Source organism: Bufo bufo, chromosome 4 (assembly GCF_905171765.1).
Source record: "Bufo bufo chromosome 4, aBufBuf1.1, whole genome shotgun sequence".
Taxonomy (NCBI): Eukaryota; Metazoa; Chordata; class Amphibia; order Anura; family Bufonidae; genus Bufo; species Bufo bufo.
The window spans coordinates 221,833,343-221,854,134 of NC_053392.1; the positions used below are offsets into that span (position 1 = coordinate 221,833,343).

Sequence of the window (20,792 nt, forward strand, 5' to 3'; positions counted from 1 at the left end):
ACAACAGCTGGAGGGCCGCAGGTTGAGCATGCCTGATTTAGATCATGACTCTTTATGACGTTTATTGAAGGGGTTGTCCACCTTGTCTTAGATGACCTGTTTGCAGAATAGTCCATCACCAGCTGATCAGCCGGGTTCTGACACCCCATACCTCCATCGATTAGCTGTTCAGCTATGGATCTGGTGCTGGAAGCAGACAGTACCATCAACTTTGTAGTGAGGATAGGTCATCGGTTAAAGGGAACCTGTCACCTGGATTTTGGGTATAGAGCTGAGGACTTGGGTTGCTAGATGGCCACTAGCACATCTGCAATACCCAGGTCCCATAGCTCTGTGTGCTTTTATTGTGTAAAAAAAACTATTTAATAGATATGCAAATTACCCTGAGATGACTCCTCTCAGGGACAGGACTCATCTTAGGTTAATTTGCACATGTATCAAATCTTTTTTTTTTTTTTTTTTACACAATAAAAGCACACAGAGCTATGGGGACTGGGTATTGCGGATGTGCTAGCGGCCATCTAGCAACCCATGTCCTCAGCTCTATACACAAAATCTTGGTGACAGGTTCCCTTTAATAAAAAGTAGACAACCCCTTTAAATATCATATTCATTCCATAGATCACAAAAATGTACATGGTTTACTATTTACATGCTATTAACAAGTGCAGAGTTATGAAATTTAGAACAGACAGTCTGTCTCTCTAAACTTAACAGATATGGGTATTGTAATCTCATAATCAATACAGTCGCCCTATCAAACACTTGGAATGCAAAATTGTAAATGAATAAATGGATACAATGAAAAAAGTATACTAAATAGAATTATAAATAATAGTAAAAATAGTATAATCAATCATACATAAGACAAATTTTAAACATGGGTAGCGCTGGTAAAATAAAATGCCAGATTGCAAATGTGCCAAGATTCCTCAAGCTCAATTGCAGTCTGCTGTGGGGCGCTCGTGGATTTAGACTGCCATCTCATATCAGTTAACAGTTCATCATAATCAGTGTCTAATTCCAAGCATATCAGATAGTCCAAAATACGGTGTCCGTGCCCAGAGAGCTGCCTTACGCTTGATTCTCTGATTGTTACCTGGTGGCGTGCACTCCCTGTGTGGATTCATTCAGACACAGCGTTATTTTTCCTTTTCTCCTGTTTGGAACATGGCACATCATTACACCCGATGGACGATGACAATGAAAGGGTGAGAAAAATGAATGCCATCTTTGATGTTCCTAAACAGGAGATGCAAGATGTTCTTAATGTGAAAGCGCAGATGTCATCTCTGGAAAAGCTAATGAAGGAATTGCGAACCTGGTGGGATGCCACATCATTGCAAAAATACATGGATAAGAAAATGATCCCCCGTGGCCTCAGAATAAAATTAAAAAAAAACACCACCATCTATTCGGATTCCTTCACCCTACAATGGCAAGCTATTTTGTCGGATTGTTCCCTGAAACTTATGGAACGGATAGTACAGCATGAGCAGGATACCCTGTCTAATCTCAGGGAAGAAATCAAAAAAGCTCAAGATTCACTATCGGCACATTCCAATATGTCGGTTTTTGTCGATTTAGACAACCAACTCAAGGACAATCTGAATAAAGTGGAAGAGGACTTAATGTTGTTCAAGCAGAGCAAGTTCAACAGGGACCTTTTGGACTACATTAATAATACAGTTTATACATGGGCAGAGACTCGTGCGAATACACCTCGCTCTATTTTGCCCGTTCCAGGCATAGACGAACGTCTAAGGTATCATTCAGTTCAGCTGAATGAGACTCAGCAGAATCTTCACCTGAAGCTGACATCCTTCCTGATGATAGGGAGGGGGGTCCGGAACATTCCCCACGGTCATCTGCTCAACATGAAAGACAGTCAAAAAAACAAAGGGCAGGCAAGCGGCATAGGAAAAAGTCGCCGTTACCCGTCTCGACAGAAGAAATAAATACGGACATTCAGGTACTTAACATGTCGGCGTCTATCCTTTCGTCGGATCAGGTTGGTGTTTTGAAAAAAGGTTTATAATTTTCACCCACTCATCATTTTGATTTATATCGCACTATTCTGGATGTTAACAGATTTGCCCGTAACCTTACTTGGAAAAAACATTTTCAAGATGGACTGGTAGAAGATGCCCCCGATCCTGCCGCCGCACTTTCCCTTTCTGTAACACCAGAATACGATGTATGTGAGGGGTTAACCAATATGTTTCCTCCAGTTACATCTATGTGTGATGCCTTTAATGGTTTGGACAGTGAGAGTTGTAGTGCACCATCCACTATCACGAACACCAGTTGGTTGAAATTTATTGAGATGGTTCACTGCAATTCCCTTCAAACTATGTTGTATATTGAGCCTGGTCATATTAATTACAAGAAATTTCAGGACCGCTAACATAGATTTCTATCCAATACAATCCCGATCTGCAGCACTAGATAAATATCAGGAATTAGTAGAAAGAGACCTATGCCTCTTATTTGATGCCACACGGTCTAATAGTCATTCCGATATGACTCCGGCAGAGAGAGCTGCACTTCGAGATCTAAGGGATAGAAAGGACATCATAATAAGGGAAGCTGACAAAGGCGGAGCGGTAGTTATCTTGGATAGGGGTCTACAGAAACACCTTGTCACAATTATGCTGCATGACGCTCAGGTTTATACTCGATTATCTGGTGATCCTCTTATATCTTTTCAATAAAAAATTAGGAAACTCTTGGAACTAGGAGTATCATCTGGGTGTCTCAGAAGCAAAGAAAAAGTTTACATTCTTGTGGAGCATCCGGTAATCCCGATCTTTCATGCACTGCTGAAGATCCACAAGAATGTCTTTCCTCCCCCTCTCAGGCCCATTGTAGCTGGGATTGGATCCTATTCTGAACGATTTTCCTCCTCCAACCCCTGGTTCCGCTGATTCCTGGATTCATACAGGACTCACGGTCTGTACTACAGGCCTTTTCAGGTTTTGAATAGAGGGAGGACTTTGTGTGGATCACAGCAGACATCAAGTCTTTATACACCAACATTCCACACAATTTAGCCCTTACATCCCTAAGTTGGTTTCTTAACCATTACAGTAATTACACTCCTGAACTCAGGGAATAGATCACCTCAGTTGTGGATTTCCTCCTCAGGCATAATTTATTTTTTATTTGAAGGTACATTTTTCTTGCAGCTGTCAGGGGTGTCGATGGGGGCAAAGTTCTCTCCCTCCATTGCTAATATATTTATGGCATGGTGGGAGGGTTGCTTTCTCCTCATCGACACCTCTCCTTTCATGGATCGCCTGCTCTGGTATGGACGTTACATTGATGACCTGCTTATGGTGTGGTCTGGAGATGTTGCGTCCATACCGGAGCTGGTTGCTTATTTTAATTCTTGCTTGGATCCCATACAATTTATTTTTTATTTTGACACTGCAGAAATACAATTCTTGGATTTGTGCCTGAGGGGTAACCCTTTAACTCATAGGGTTAATACATCCACCTACTGCAAAGAACTGGCCGGCAGCACCACGTTATCTGCACATTCATGCCACCCACCCCACACCATCCGCAACATTCCAAAGGGAGAACTGATTCGGGCACGCCGCAATTGCTCTGATATTGATACTTACAACAGGGAAGCTTCTGAAATACAAGCCAGACTGTTGCGCAGGGCATATACACCTAGTAACATAGAACGAGCGAACGATATTGTCTCGGATATGGATAGACATCAGCTAGTATTCCCCAAGCTGCCCTCTGGTCATGCTAGTGCTCCCAATACGGGAAAACGTACCACCTATTTCGTTACACAGTACAGTCAGGAATTCCCTGAGATCTGCAAAATCCTGAAAAAATATTTTCATGTTTTAGACTTTTAGACTTTTATGGACAGTGGGCTAAAGTTGTATCTGATGGCATGAGGTGTGTTGCTAGAAGAGCTCCCACTGTGGGTAAACTAATCAGCCCGAGTTTTTTCACAGAAGAAAAACTTACACAACCCACATGGCTTAATTTTAAGGGTAGCTTTAAATGCGGACACTGCAAGTGTATTTGCTGTGAGAATACGGTCACTGGTAAGGCTTTCAGGTCCACAGTATGTGATAAAACATTTAACATACAGTCATACATCAACTGTAACACCAAATATGTGGTGTACTTGATTACCTGTGAAATATGCTTATTGTGCAGCCTACATATTGCAATCAATCCCATTAAAAAACAGGATACGTAAGCACATTTCGGATATACCGCATTACAAGAGCCGCAACGTTTCAGCTGCCAGCCTACATTTTGCGGTTTTGCACCCAGGGGATATATCTGGCCTAAAAGTGCAAGGTATAGAAAGAGTCTTTTTACCACCATAGAAGGAAACTCCTTAATAGAGAGGCCTTCTGAATCTTCTAACTGTGCCGCTAATAATAATAATAATAATATTATTATTTTCTGCCCTCTGTACTTTTTCCTGTCTACGTTCTTGTTTTTGTACCTGTATTGATATTTATATTCACTTGCTAAAATATCCATGAACACATTACTCCCTACTATTATTTTAATCACTAAGCCATACTCTGTATCTTTTAACTGAGGACATTGCGGGACCTCCCTCTCCCAGGTGATATTCATCAGTCTGTGATTGGACAGGTATTTATCAGAGGGGGCTCCCATTGCATTTTTGTGTTTGTCATGAAGGACCCTTATGTTGTAGAGGTCTGAAACGCGTCACGGCATACACCTTGTCGTATGGAAATTTTAAAACCGCTGGAATAAGAGTCACCTATTTGCACCCGAGCTGAGCTGGACTTCTTCTTTTTTCTACTGGATTCTATTCATTCCCGCATCCAGGTGCGGTGTCCGTGCCCAGAGGGTGTTGTGTAGCAGGTGAGAGCTAGCTTACGCTTGATTCTCAGATAGTCCAAAATATGGTTGGATACTGATTTCCATGTCCAAATGTAAGTGAGTTCAGGTGCCAATATTGCTTATTTTCAAATTGGTATTTGCCAAATACTCCATAATTGTAACCTCTCTGAATTGCCATGTCAACATACTGTACTCTGGTGTTGGAAATGATACTGTTAACACTAATAGATAACGTTAATAATGTCTGATGCTTTATTACGACAGTTCTGGGCTTTAGTTATGTATGGAAGGTAGTGGATTGCTCTCGCTCCCAATCTAGATGCTGATGCTGCCTAAAGTTCTAGGCACATTTCAGAGTTGCCATACACCCCTTCTTGTAGCCTATATATGATAAATGTCTTCCTCTTGGCATCTAGCCTTATAGATGCTACCATGAACCCTGCTCTCGCCACATAGCACTTCACCTCTTGTTTGTTGAAAAACCTACTTTGTAAATTTGATTTGCAATCATGTTGTATCCAGTGCCCCACCGTACCAGATAACAGTAGCATGGTGGCTCAGCGGTTGACACTGGTGCCTTGCAGCACTGGGTCCCAAGTTTGAATTTGACCTATGACAACATCTGCATGGATTTTGTATACCACTGTATGCCCCTTCTGGCACCTGATTTGGACTTCGGGGGAGTGGTCACTTACTTGCCGTGTTGTCGTCGCTTTCAGATCCTTGCTCACCTGAAGTCTGCCTGTTAGGCCTGCTGGACAAACAATCACTATATACTAGTCTTCCTTCGTAAATCCTTGTTCATAGCTCGTAAATGCATTTTGCTAAGATGTACAGCCCTACAACTCCCTCCTGAGCATGTGGAAATTACAGGTTAATCAGATGCTACCGTAATATATTCCTCAGTATTTAAGCATCGTTAATCTTAAGTTTATCAAGATTTGGGGTCTTTGGTTCAACTTGTTACAAAACAATATTCACTGCCTAGATTCAGTCAAGCACTTTCTAGGACCTGTCAAGTTGCTGCCCTGAATGTTCTACCCATGTGAAAATGGCAATAGTGCACAGTTTTTTTTAGGTCAGATATTGTTTATATACCTATATGTCTGTATAACTACTTATACATGATAACACGCTGTGGTTACAGTTATTTTTTTTTATATCTTTGACTCAAAAATGCTGTTGCATCATATAATTCATGGGTTTTTCTCGTGAATATACATTTGCTAGATTCCATTGGTATATGATTATGCCTACTTTTAGGTCTTTTTAGACTACTGATATCACCTTTGCGAACCCTGTATTATGTTACTGTTACAATTTTTTTTTTTTTGTCTGAACATTGCTGTTATGTTTGCTTATATATTTTTCGATAATACAGAGTTTAAAACAAAAAGGTGCACGGTTTTACACCAAAATTGCACAACAATTTTGGCCTAAAATTCTGTCACAAAGTAAGCCAGCCGATAGTTATACAACTAGCAAGAGTGTCCATCCCTGCAGCACCTCATTTAGTATCCAGCCTCAGCCACTGTGGTGAATCTGGTGCAGGTCTAGACAGCCAGTCTAAGCTTACACCATCTACACAAATATTAAATCATGGCCTTAGTTCTAATATCTTTAGGGCTGCTGTGCTTGTTTAAAACCGATTGATAGCTGAAGTCCATGTTATACATAACCAGAGATTACTCTATGGTTCCTTGTGACAGGTGATCATTATTTGTAATAATATAATTTCCAATAGTCTGGCGTATATATAAAATCTGCATATTATAAATAAAATCGAATTGCATTTAATATACCCCTTATCAGGCTCCTCTATCTTCTAGATCAGGGCTGGCCAACCTGCGGCTCTCCAGCTGTTGTAAAACTACAACTCCCACCATTCCCCTGCTGTAGGCTAATAGCTGTACGCAGACTGGGCATGCTGGGAGTTGTAGTTTTGCAACAGCTGGAGAGCCGCAGGTTGGCCAGCCCTGTTCTAGATGATCTTCTATTTCCCAAACTGATTAAATTAATGTATCTCTGTTGTGATATCCTTAATGGTCCGCAACTCTCCTTGATGTGGCCAGTGAGTGCCAGTCTGGACAGTCCCATACTATAGAGTATGTAGATCCTATTCCTAAACCTAGGATATACCTCACACCAGCTGTGCACCTGTTTTTATGATGAAAAATATGTGAATGGAGTCAACTGGAGAGTGTGCTGAAGCGCTGGTATAACCGCTCAACATTTAATACGTCAGGGAGAATCCACCACTAGCCTCTGCTGAATAACACCAAAGCTGTCCATGACATTTACTGACATACCATGGCGCCACCTGGTGTCCCGATTATATAGCAATGTGCTCTTCCAGAAACTGTCCACTGGAGAGCAGCCAAAAGAAATAGCTCTTTGCTGCTTAATGGAATCGCCGGAACCTCTGCAGTAGCATCACAGTATAGCTAAGAAGACTGCATCTCCAGGGAAAATAAGAAGGGACTATATTGTCAGCTGCCAGAGGGAGAAGGAGACTGTTTGTGTTTTTTTTTTTTTTTTTGTTTTTGTTTTTTTTTTCCAGAGCCGATAGAGCAGAGCAGCATATATTACAAGCAGCACCATGTGGAACACATGATTTATTACTTTAAAAAATCTTTTATTATGAAAATGCTTCGTGTACTAACCCTTTTAAGAGCACCAATTGAGTTGCATTTATTTATTTATTTTTAATTTTGTGCAACTTTCATTGTTGTGGACATACTACGGTTAAGGCTACTTTCACATCTGTGCTTTCCCTTTCCGCTATTGAGATCCGTCATAGCTCATAGGGTTTCAATAGCGGGGGAAAACGCTTCAGTTTTGTCCCCATTCATTGTCAATGGGGACAAAACTGAACTGAACAAAACGGAGTACACCAGAATGCATTCCGTTTAGTTTGGTTGCGTCCCCATCAAGGACAGAATAACGCTGTAAGCAGTGTTTTTCTGTCCGCGATGTGGTGCGGAGCAAGACAGATCCGTCTTGACACACAATGTAAGTCAATGGTGGCGGATCAGTTTTCTCTGACACAATAGAAAACTTATCAGTCCCCCATTGACTTACAGTGGTGTTCATTACGGATCCGTCATGGCTATTGGTGTTAATGACAGATCCAGCAAAAACGCTGGTGTGAAAGTAGCCTAAAAAGGTTTGCCATTTGTACTTGTAGTGTAAGTGTAATATAAAGATGTAGTTAATTCCCTAGTTATTACAAGTTTAGACTGTACATTGCTGAGACCCTGAAAAATGTTAGGTAAGATATAAAGTGGGGTGTTATTTACTAGTATTTTATCCTGAACTATGTTACAGGAGCTGTATGCTGCAGGCGGACTCTGAGAAGCTGCGCCAGGCATGGATTAAAGCTGTTCAGACAAGTATTGCTACAGCTTACAGAGAAAAGGGGGAAGAAGCAGAGGTACTCTAATATTCATAAGTTCTAATTGTGCGCCCATCATATATAGCGATTAATATTTATTAGCTGATATTTATGTTTAATGGAATTCCGTAAGCATTTTATTTTTTTTATAGAAAATGGACAAGAAGCCTTCCATGTCTAACAGTAGCCCAGTGTCAGAGACAAAAGAGAAGCTGGTTAAAGGGGAGAGTGCCCTACAGCGAGTGCAGTGTATCCCTGGTAATACAAAGTGCTGTGATTGTGGCTTACCCGATGCTCGCTGGGCCAGTATTAATCTTGGCATCACTTTATGCATTGAATGCTCAGGAATTCATAGGTAAGCAGCAGTTACTGCATACAATCTTTATTTTGCTTTTTGACATCATGTAATGAATTTACTTGAGTTGTTAAAAGGACTTGTTGCAAAGTTACTATTTATCGAAATTGGGGTTATGATTGTCAAAAATTAAAGTCACAGAAAATAAGGCACTAAAGCATTAGATGCAAACATAATATATGGATTAAGCCCTCACTCTGATGATAAAATCTGAGACTCTTAGCCAATACATTTTGATCAAAGCACATCTGTGCCCACCTACCCAGCGCCACGGTGGTCAGTAAGGCAGGTCCTACTCTAAACATGCCTATGCCGTTATGCATTTATGTTCAGGAGCGCAGACCCCACACATATAGTGTGTTGCTCCTAGTTACCTTCATGTGCAATAGCAACCGGTGGGAGGAGGAGTGCATACACCTACATGTACCACCTGAATCAAGGTCGCCTCTTATATAGGTGGGGCAAAAGTGCACATGAATGCTACTCCCAGAGTAGGAGCGCATTCACACCTGAAGGTGCCACTCCAAGACAAATAAAAAAAAAACACAGAAAAAAAGATAGAAAACATCCTGCACGATATAATGATAAATATGCGGATGTGCATGGCTACATTTAGAAAGTCACAGAAAATAATGCACTATAGTAATAGATGCAAACATAATATATGGACTAAGCCCTGACTCTAATGATAAAATCTGAGACTCTTAGCCAATATATTTTGATCAAAACACATCTGTGCCCACCTATAATTGTCAAAAATTAGTATTATAATATACAGCAAGTGTTAAATGAACTTCAGTTGTGCTAAAAATGTTTGTTTGCTTAACGAACGTTTGCTATGCATGCTGTATAAGCATGCTGCGTCTTGTGGTAGCTTGCTGTGCAGGTAAAGATACAGCCACAGTTGGTATTTGCTTTGTATGGAGCGAGCACAATCATGGACCCGCTTGAGACCCTCCTCGCACACCTTGGATAGACAGTTGCGCCTCTGTGCATGAAGGAGTTAATGGTGATATCTCTCCTTACTAAAGTCTGCACTGTGGTACTCTGTTCTGACAAGTGTTTCATTGCATGTTTTCTCATAGTTTTTTCGTTTGATAGGAGTCTTGGTGTCCATTTTTCAAAAGTGCGATCTTTAACTCTGGACACATGGGAGCCTGAACTACTAAAGGTACAGATTAACATCAACATATATTTTGTTCATTTGCCAAATAATGTTGACTTGTTTGGAAAGCCTGAAGAGTACTCCCGGTTTGAATCCACTCATGATAATATAATTCATATGAATACATATATTTGAATACAATTTTCCACTATTTTAAACAGTGACTGTGCCTTTAATACATAGGGCCTAATTTATCAGTTTTCTGGCGTGAAAAAGTCTCAAACTGTGTTTGCGACTTTTTCAACACCACTTGCGCAAAACCTTTTGCAGAAGCGTTGTTTCTCCGCCCCCTTCACAACTTTCCAAAAAAGGGTGTGTGCCGGGGATGTGGCCAGTGGCCCCACCACATTTATATTCTTTTACATCATCTATCTTCCTTTCTGGCTTAGAAGAAGACTGAAATCTAGTCCAGCCAGGGGCTAGCTTAGATTTCAGTTCAGATGCATGAATTGACGAAAGCTGCGCCTAATTTGCGGTGTTATCATAGATGGCATATGCCTTGTCATAAATTAGGTGCAGCATGCAGAGTTATCATAGACAGGTGTACGCCACCGGGCTATGATAAATCAGGGCCATAGTATGCAAGTTAGCTCTCTTGCCACCAGTTTGGAAGGCAGCTGTTGTATAGGTCTTTTAAACATGCCTTAAGACATAACAGCATTGTAGCCAAGCCAGTACCTCATCTGCAGGCTGCTGTTTCTGGGTGATTGCCCCTCATCAGAGCAGAGAGGACTGACTATTTCTCCTTTGAAGATTGCCTAGCAGGCGTAACGAATGTAGTGACACATACTACATAGTGATATTCATACATGGTGACATAAATGTACTGGTCTGTATTGCCTTTGAATTGAACTTATCGATAATTAATGTATTTCCCTTTGATTTAAATAGCTGATGTGTGAATTGGGGAATGATGTAATAAATAGTATATATGAAGCACGAGTGGATGCCATGGGAGTAAAAAAGCCTCAGCATGGATGTCAAAGGTGAGTTCCATTGTATTGAAAATGTAATAACATCTGTGGCGTTTCGTTTTTCCTTACATTTGTTATGCTTTTGTTTTACTGTTGTAAAAAGCTATGAATTAAAATTTGGCATAAATGTTACTAGACATCGTTCAGGTCTGAGCTGGAGTCTCTGTTGGGATCCTCTGTTGCAGATTTTGTTAAAAAAGACAGACAGATGCTGCAATATTCTGTCCAGTAAAATGCCGGGCTCCCCGACAAAACCCCAACAGACTACATTCTAGTCAAAGGGTCTATCTGGTGCCATTCATGTCCATTCTGCATCGGACAATGGAACAGAAGGACAGTAATATTTATCACCGATATAAAGTCTGATGTTCTAAGTTGCTTGCGCCATATTGAAGTAAAATGTCCAAGTTTTTATTCTATAATTTGCAATGCAGCCATTAAGGTACAAAGTATGATGTGTTGGTTTCACCTTCAACTCTTACCTTGAGGAATGGTCCTTACGGTATACTTACTGCATTTATAATTAGAGATGAGCGAATCTAATCCCACGAAGTGGAATTTATTCCGAATTTCAGGATAAATTTGATTCGCCTCGAAGCCGAATTTCCTTGTGCTTCGTGTTAGCGAAATAGATTTAACCTGAAATAGTGTAAATAACAAAAAAAAAAAAATCATACTTACCGCCTCCATTTGCTTGCGATGGGCTGCCAGCCACCATCTTGATTGAAGATCTCGGCGGAAATCCCGTGCGTGGTGACGTATGACGTCACCACGCCGGCCGACGTGATGACGTAATCTCGCGCCGTGTGAGATTTCGCACCAGATCTTCAAGCAAAATGGCGGCGGCCGGCCCGTCGCGAGCAAATGGAGGCGGTAAGTTTGATAAAAATAAAAAATTTACACTCAGATGCCGCAATCATGTATGAATGGGACATCTGAGAGGTACAATGACAGGGGGCGGCGCTATCGCCGCTCCCTGTCATTGCACCTGCTGCTTACAAAAAATATGCGCTTAATGACTAAGTAATTCGTCATGAAGCTAATTTTTTTGTAAAATTCGGTGGATCAGCTGAATCGAACTTTTCATAAATTGGCTCATCTCTATTTATAATAATACCTCATAGAGCATGCATGTAAATTCACCAGAATTGGTTGCAAAAAGGATCAGCAGAAATATCAGGGGTCCTATCAAAAGCAGAACCAGTGAAAACCAAGCATTTTGTGTGGCCAATAGTTATAGTTGTACTGGGTCTTGGTTTTGGAGAAGACTATTTTAACGCACAGTTATCTTCTTATCCTTCATTCTAAAAGGCAGGAGAAAGAAGCTTACATCAAAGCTAAGTATGTGGAGAAGAAGTTTGTGGATAATAGTGGTGAATCTTTACTGACGGCAAGAAAGAAAATGTTATCCCGGAAGAGCAGTGAGAACCGTCTAAGCTCCACTGATAAAAGCCTAGGTGTGGACCAGCAGAGCAGAACTCCATCCAGAGCTTCAGGTAAGCGCTAGTGGAATGTAGAAACTAGGACCTCTTTGCAGCTAAAAATTTATTTCATAGGATGCAGAAAACATTTCCACCATTGTAGCCATATTCCCTATGTAAATGTAAGATCATTTTCTCTGATCATTATTTCACAGGTGTAAGATGTTGCTTAATATGACCACTTTCTGTGATCAAAAGTATGGTCAAAGGTAGCTTTTTGTCGAGCGAAATAATGGATTTATTTTAGTAGTATGGACACAATTTGAAAGAAAATACACTTGTTTGACCGGGCCAGATGATATGTCGACCTTGTCAATGAAGTTGAGGCTGAAGTCACTTTCTAAGCAGCGCAGAGTGGCTAAACCCCACCCTTGGTGCACTTAAGGACAAATTTGCATGTTGTTGAAAAGCTTATTTCTCTTCAATACCGCAATGGATTGTGGCAGGAAAGGTAGACTTTTAATTGGCTTAGGCTGCGTTACCAGGCATCATACCTGGTGACAAACTGCATTAGGGCACTGCGCAGTATAAATACAATTTGTATGACTGCTGTAATTATAGGGCACGTCATGGGGCTTAATCTACAATGTGTAGCATTTTCATAGCAGATTTCCTATTATTCATTGGCAAGTTGATACTCATTGGTCATATGCTTAGTGTGCCAAGTATGGAATATTGAGATTGCAGATGTAAATGTATTAGTGACACTCTGTATGGCTAGCTGGCATTGTCTTGTATTGCTGAGTAAAAATACCTGGTATAATCAAGTATATAGTAAGATCTGAATAACTAATTCTGACAGTCTCTCTTTTGCCAGATAGCTGTCTGGTTTACTTGACCCTCTTTCCTCTCTTACTGCCTGCTTTATGCTTTGCTAACCTGCATGTCACCAGCGGTTGCTGATAACAGTGACGAAGCAAGGCGGGAGTCTCTCTTCTGTCCTGATGAGCTAGACTCACTCTTCTCCTACTTTGATGCTTCCTCAAAGCTTCGTAGTAGTAAGTAACCTCTCTTATACAGTGTGTAGTCTTGGCTGTTTAGGCTCTGTCTAGTTTCCTTCATTTTCTGCTTGTTATGAATGTTGATTTCTCTGCTCCTTTTTTTATGGAAATGCTATATTTCCTTTAAATTCCCCAACCTTTCATCATGTTCGAGACATTACTGCACAAATACTCTACTTTCAGCAGACTGAGTGCAAAATACGGTGGTCAATATATTACAGTTCTACGTCTGCCTTTATTCTTTTGTTATATTTTCAGTGTGGTAGTTCATTTTCACTGGTATTCGGATCACCTCCATTTATTCACTTACAGAAAAAGTGTTGTATAGACAGTGAAAGTGTCCCAAAAAAGAGAAGTGAAAAGAGGTCTTTGTTTGTGGCATATTTAATATCTGAAAATCCTTCACTTAAAAATGTTTTATCGGTCAGAGATTCTATCTGTTTTAGGGTTCATGCACATGGCCATTGCTTGGCCGTTCCGGTGACTGCAATTTGCAAATATCAGAAAATAAAAATGGATAAGAGAAACTGTTTTAGTATCTCTTTTATATATAATTAGTAAATCAAAAATGTAGGTAATACATTACCTTCTAAAAAGCAGCATAGAATGGCCGCAGTCTGTTCTGCTGGCTGCTCGTTCCTGTGCAGTAGGCATCGGAGCGTTCTGCCGTCTTCTAAGCTCTTGTATTCAGCTAGTGCTATAGAATATAATGTCGTCCGACATTTCTAGTTCTGCCACTTACAGCTGCCCATGGCATTGACCGAGAGCGGTCCATCTTGGGGTTTAAAAGTGAAAACACATTTTTCTCTTGTTCTTCTTCTTTTTTTTTTTTTTTAATCTCTTAAATTTTGAGTTTTCAGAAAGATAATGTATATCAGTACAACAGTACAAATATAAAAAAGACTGTTAAGGCGTGCTACAATCGTCAGTTCAGTAATAAATAAAATACTGGAATGACTAGTCACGTTTTCTATAAAACAGTTACAATTATTTTTGAGGAACACTTTAAGGGTACAAATATATTTTTGTATATATTTTTATGTATGTAAAATCTGTATACCAAGTTGAACACATTTCTTGAAAAAAAAAAAAAATGGACTTATGTTGTACTGAGCCTGTAATATAGGCAAGATCTACATCCACGGTTCTACTGATTTGTCATAACAAACTGCTCACTAGCTTGTTGTCAGATACAGTTCATATCTCCTAGAAATTCGATGGGACAGTGTTTCCTATGCTTGGTGTAAAGGCTACGCCTCCTGGACTACAAGTCTTCCGAAGAGGCTCTGTGTAGACTATGAGCTAGCAAAGAATGCTGGGAGATTTTGGATCTGAATACTGTAGAATTGTGAATGTAGCTCTGGACTATTATACAGGCTATATCTCTGGAACAATGTGAGGTACAGTAAGTGATGCATTATATTTTTATGTAGATTTAAAGGGGTTGTCTGCTTTTTAGTACTGATAAACGATCCTCAGGACAGGTCGTCAATATCAGATCGGCTTTGTAGTGTTCACTTGAACAGACAGAGCTATCCCATAGAAGTGAATGGGCACGCCATACTTGCAATTACACCTGCTCACCACTGCAATTGCTGCAGCGAGCAGGTAATCGGCGGGGGTGCCACACCGTATCTAACACCAGTTTTCTTCTTTATATGAAATTAAATCACATATGAGACACAAGATTTCTTGCTTTTATTATATGAATAAGATTTATAAAAACAATAATAGAAATAAATGGGCAGAGTCATGCACATGTGTAGCCACCTCTCCATTCATTCTCCACTTAGATGTGGTGACCAGGTGCTGCCTCACCAGGAGGGATGTTGGTTGGGGGACATCTATAAGGCTACTTTCACACTGGCGTTTTGGCTTTCTGTTTGTGAGATCCGTCATGGGCTCTCACAAGCGGTCCAAAACGGATCAGTTTTACCCTTAATGCATTCTGAATGGATAAGGTGTTCGCTCAGAATGCATCAGTTTTGGCTCCGTTCCGCCTCCATTCCGCTTTTGGAGGCTGACGAAACTGAGCCAAACGGATCTATCAAGTCAATGGGGACGGATCCGTTTTCTATGACACAATCTGACACAATAGAAAACGGATCCGTCAATGATGTTCAAGACGAATCGGTTTTGGCTACATTAAAGATAATACATACGGATCCGTTCTGAACGGATGCGTTTGTGCATATCCATGACTGAGCTGCACCAAACGCGAGTGTGAAAGTAGCCTTGGCCTCTTCATAGGCTGGCACTTCCTGTTCTGTAGAGATCATGTGCCATTATTATCCCAGGAAAGTAAAATCTATGTATACCAATGTATAGGTAACACAAGATTCAACATTGACAAGTGCGGGTCCCAGAGGTCTGTCAGATATTATAGTATATCCTGGCTGGCAATAACCCTTTAAATGGGTTATCCAAGAGTAAGACCAACATCCCAGAGTGGCCGACCCACGATGGAGATCATACTTACCTGTTCCCTGCCACTGGGTACAGTTTCTGATGCTCCTGGGCCGGCTCTTCCTCTCCCTGCTGTGCTGATATTAACATCTGTCTATGGGAGGATGCGCTGCAACCGCCATCCATGACCTGGTCACATGTCACCTTGTCGACTGATGTTGATTTCAGCGAGGCAGGAAGCGGAAGAGCCAGTGGCGGGGACCAGGTAGGTATCATCTCCACTGCGGGTCGGTCACTGTGGTAGGTCAGTTTTTAGTTTTTTTTTATTAACTCCATTAGCATCATACAAGAAAGACATTTTGAGATTCATAAATTACAAAATATAGAGAAATTCAACTGCTTTGCCCAGCATTATAAGCTGTTTGTTTAGTTTTACATGGGAATAAATGGAAATAATCTTTAAAGGGATTGTGAAAGGTGTCCGAATTCCATTGTGATCAAGTGACCATTTGTACACGACTCAAGGGGATCCGGACACGGCTGTAGCGTTGTCAAACCAGATGTTGACATCGCCGGAGCCCAACAGAATATCGCAGGCCTGCAGGAGAAGGAGCAGGGAGCTGGCACTTGGAAGAAGGTAAGTCATCTTCGCTTTGCAGGTCCAGCAGAATGGGGGGGGGGGGGGGGTGTTTGCCAAAATCCCCCTCATTCTTGCACAGCCCCTTTAATAAGTGTAATCTTCCCCTTGCATTGCTGTATAAAACATTGTTAGAATTTTTCTGTGATCAAACTGGGCTTTCCAATGTTCAAGCAGAATATCTAAGTCACTATAGTTGCCATGTATGCATAGTTTGTGTGATGTAAGTTGTAGCGCTCCATCTTAATAAAAAAAAACTTATCCTTTGACTTTATTAGTGAGAAGCAATGACAGTGGAATACAGTTTAGTGCAGACGGTAGTCGGGAGCTCCTAGCATCTGCAGTGTCCTCCAACAGTTTGTATGATGCAGGTTAGTGTCATTCTGATGCTGTAATGTTTTTCAGGCATGGTTACTAATGTTGAGTCAGAGAATTACTAGTTATTGGTATGAAAAGTTGATTGCATGTTAATTTGAGGATCATTCCTAGATTTAGGTTTTCAAAGTGTTGTTGCTTTGTGCTATGTTGTGCAGATGTGTTCGTACCAGTTATCATGACTCCCACAGGTAAGCTGGGAGTCCTGGTATGCTACATGGGACCCTACCCTCAATCACACCTTCTCAGCTGGCATCTAATGAGGCTCGTTAAGCAGCCCAAACCCTGGACTGCCCTAATGTATGGCGTGGAACATCTTTTTGCATCTTTTCCGGGTTCTTCCCTTAGTAAAGGAGAAAAGACACAAAGGCTCCAGTCTTCTGCAAAAAAAAAAAAATTGCTGTGAAAGCAGTTTGCGCAGACATTTTTGTGATTTTATTTTTTATTTTTTTTATTTTTATTTTTTCCAGGAGAGGTATGGCTTCCTGCAGCCCAACAGATTAAATATAATTTATCTGAGCAACTGGTGGGAATTATAGCTTGAATCTACGCCAGCCAATAACTGCCATAGATTTGCTAATTTATTAAAAGTTGGCGCCTCTTAATACATATGGCGTATTTTACTTTTACATTTTCCCCTCTATCGCTATCAAAGTACATCCCAGTGCTTGCTGCACTATTATATCATACACACAATACAATTTTCAAAGAAAAAAAAAATGAAAGTAGCACATGTAAAAAATTTACTGTTTTGCACTTTATATTAATTTGTGTTAACCCAGTCAACTAAGTTAACACAAAAGAAAACTATGCTACCCCTTTAATACAGGCAGTGCATGGGTATGATATAATATATATATATATATATATAATTATAATAATAATATTCACACACTGACCAACAGTGGCTGTAGTAGTGGGTTGAGATATATACAGTACAGACCAAAAGTTTGGACACACCTTCTCATTCATAGAGTATTCTTTATTTTCATGACTATGAAGAAATCAAAACTATGAATTAACACATGTGGAATTATATACATAACAAACAAGTGTGAAACAACTGAAAATATGTCATATTCTAGGTTCTTCAAAGTAGCCACCTTTTGCTTTGATTACTGCTTTGCACACTCTTGGCATTCTCTTGATGACCTTCAAGAGGTAGTCCCCTGAAATGGTCTTCCAACAGTCTTGAAGGAGTTCCCAGAGATGCTTAGCACTTGTTGGCCCTTTTGCCTTCACTCTGCGGTCCAGCTCACCCCAAACCATCTCGATTGGGTTCAGGTCCGGTGACTGTGGAGGCCAGGTCATCTGGCGCAGCACCCCATCACTCTACTTCATGGTCAAATAGCCATTACTTTCAAAGTTTTCCCAATTTTTTCGGCTGACTGACTGACCTTCATTTCTTAAAGTAATGATGGCCACTCGTTTTTCTTTACTTAGCTGCTTTTTTCTTGCCATAATACAAATTCTAACAGTCTATTCAGTAGGACTATCAGCTGTGTATCCACCTGACTTCTCCTCAACGCAACTGATGGTCCCAACCCCATTTATAAGGCAAGAAATCCCACTTATTAAACCTGACAGGGCACACCTGTGAAGTGAAAACCATTTCAAGGGACTACCTCTTGAAGCTCATTAAGAGAATGCCAAGAGTGTGCAAAGCAGTTATCAACGCAAAAGGTGGCTACTTTGAAGAACCTAGAATATGACATTTTCAGTTGTTTCACACTTGTTTTTTATGTATATAATTCCACATGTGTTAATTCATAGTTTTGAAGCCTTCAGTGTGAATCTACAATTTTCATAGTCATGAAAATAAAGAAAACTCTTTGAATGAGAAAGTGTGTCCAAACTTTTGGTCTGTACTGTATATCTCAACCCACTACTACAGCCACTGTTGGTCAGTGTGGGAATATTATTTTATACATATATATATATATATATATATATATATACATACATACATACATACATACATACATACATACATACATACATACATACATACACTCACTCACCTAAAGAATTATTAGGAACACCTGTTCTATTTCTCATTAATGCAATTATCTAGTCAACCAATCACATGGCAGTTGCTTCAATGCATTTAGGGGGGTGGTCCTGGTCAAGACAATCTCCTGAACTCCAAACTGAATGTCAGAATGGGAAAGAAAGGTGATTTAAGCAATTTTGAGCGTGGCATGGTTGTTGGTGCCAGACGGGCCGGTCTGAGTATTTCACAATCTGCTCAGTTACTGGGATTTTCACGCACAACCATTTCTAGGGTTTACAAAGAATGGTGTGAAAAGGGAAAAACATCCAGTATGCGGCAGTCCTGTGGGCAAAAATGCCTTGTGGATGCTAGAGGTCAGAGAAGAACGGGCCGACTGATTCAAGCTGATAGAAGAGCAACGTTGAATGAAATAACCACTCGTTACAACCGAGGTATGCAGCAAAGCATTTGTGAAGCCACAACACGCACAACCTTGAGGTGGATGGGCTACAACAGCAGAAGACCCCACCGGGTACCACTCATCTCCACTACAAATAGGAAAAAGAGGCTACAATTGGACTGTTGAAGACTGGAAAAATGTTGCCTGGTCTGATGAGTCTCGATTTCTGTTGAGACATTCAAATGGTAGAGTCCGAATTTGGCGTAAACAGAATGAGAACATGTATCCATCCTCTGATGGCTATTTCCAGCAGGATAATGCACCATGTCACAAAGCTCGAATCATTTCAAATTGGTTTCTTGAACATGGCAATGAGTTCACTGTACTAAAAAGGCCCCCACAGTCACCAAATCTCAACCCAATAGAGCATCTTTGGGATGTGGTGGAACGGAAGCTTCGTGCCCTGGATGTGCATCCCTCAAATCTCCATCAACTGCAAGATGCTATCCTATCAATATGGGCCAACATTTCTAAAGAATGCTATCAGCACCTTGTTGAATCAATGCCACGTAGAATTAAGGCAGTTCTGAAGGCAAAAGGGGATCCAACACCGTATTAGTATGGTGTTCCTAATAATTCTTTAGGTGAGTGTGTGTGTGTGTGTATGTATATATATATATATATATATATATATATATATATATATATATATATATATATACACAGTGGGGGAAATAATTATTTGACCCCTCACTGATTTTGTAAGTTTGTCCAATGACAAAGAAATGAAAAGTCTCAGAACAGTATCATTTCAATGGTAGGTTTATTGTAACAGTGGCAGATAGCACATCAAAAGGAAAATCGAAAAAATAACTTTAAATAAAAGATAGCAACTGATTTGCATTTCATTGAGTGAAATAAGTATTTGAACCCCTACCAACCATTAAGAGTTCTGGCTCCCACAGAGTGGTTAGACACTTCTACTCAATTAGTCACCCTCATTAAGGACACCTGTCTTAACTAGTCACCTGTATAAAAGACACCTGTCCACAGAATCAATCAATCAAGCAGACTCCAAACTCTCCAACATGGGAAAGACCAAAGAGCTGTCCAAGGATGTCAGAGACAAAATTGTAGACCTGCACAAGGCTGGAATGGGCTACAAAACCATTAGCAAGAAGCTGGGAGAGAAGGTGACAACTGTTGGTGCGATTGTTCGAAAATGGAAGGAGCACAAAATGACCATCAATCGACCTCGCTCTGGGGCTCCACGCAAGATCTCACCTCGTGGGGTGTCAATGGTTCTGAGAAAGGTGAAAAAGCATCCTAGAACTACACGGGAGGAGTTAGTTAATGACCTCAAATTAGCAGGGACCACAGTCACCAAGAAAACCATTGGAAACACATTACACCGCAATGGATTAAAATCCTGCAGGGCTCGCAAGGTCCCCCTGCTCAGGAAGGCACATGTGCAGGCCCGTCTGAAGTTTGCCAATGAACACCTGAATGATTCAGAGAGTGACTGGGAGAAGGTGCTGTGGTCTGATGAGACCAAAATAGAGCTCTTTGGCATTAACTCAACTCGCTGTGTTTGGAGGAAGAAAAATGCTGCCTATGACCCCCAAAACACCGTCCCCACAGTCAAGCATGGGGGTGGAAACATTTTGCTTTGGGGGTGTTTTTCTGCTAAGGGCACAGGACAACTTATTCGCATAAACGTGAAAATGGACGGAGCCATTTATCGTGAAATCCTG

General features: G+C 40.7%; 1 protein-coding gene across 1 annotated transcript in view; it reads left to right on the plus strand.

Moving 5' to 3' along the window:
- Positions 1-20,792, plus strand: part of ACAP2 (ArfGAP with coiled-coil, ankyrin repeat and PH domains 2) — a 121,157-nt gene that overhangs the window by 76,284 nt on the left and 24,081 nt on the right. The window contains exons 13-18 of the mRNA XM_040428326.1: positions 8,185-8,290; positions 8,404-8,606; positions 9,708-9,777; positions 10,663-10,757; positions 12,057-12,241; positions 16,549-16,641. Of these exons, the coding sequence (XP_040284260.1) occupies positions 8,185-8,290; positions 8,404-8,606; positions 9,708-9,777; positions 10,663-10,757; positions 12,057-12,241; positions 16,549-16,641 (752 nt within the window). The remainder of the gene's footprint in view (positions 1-8,184; positions 8,291-8,403; positions 8,607-9,707; positions 9,778-10,662; positions 10,758-12,056; positions 12,242-16,548; positions 16,642-20,792) is intronic.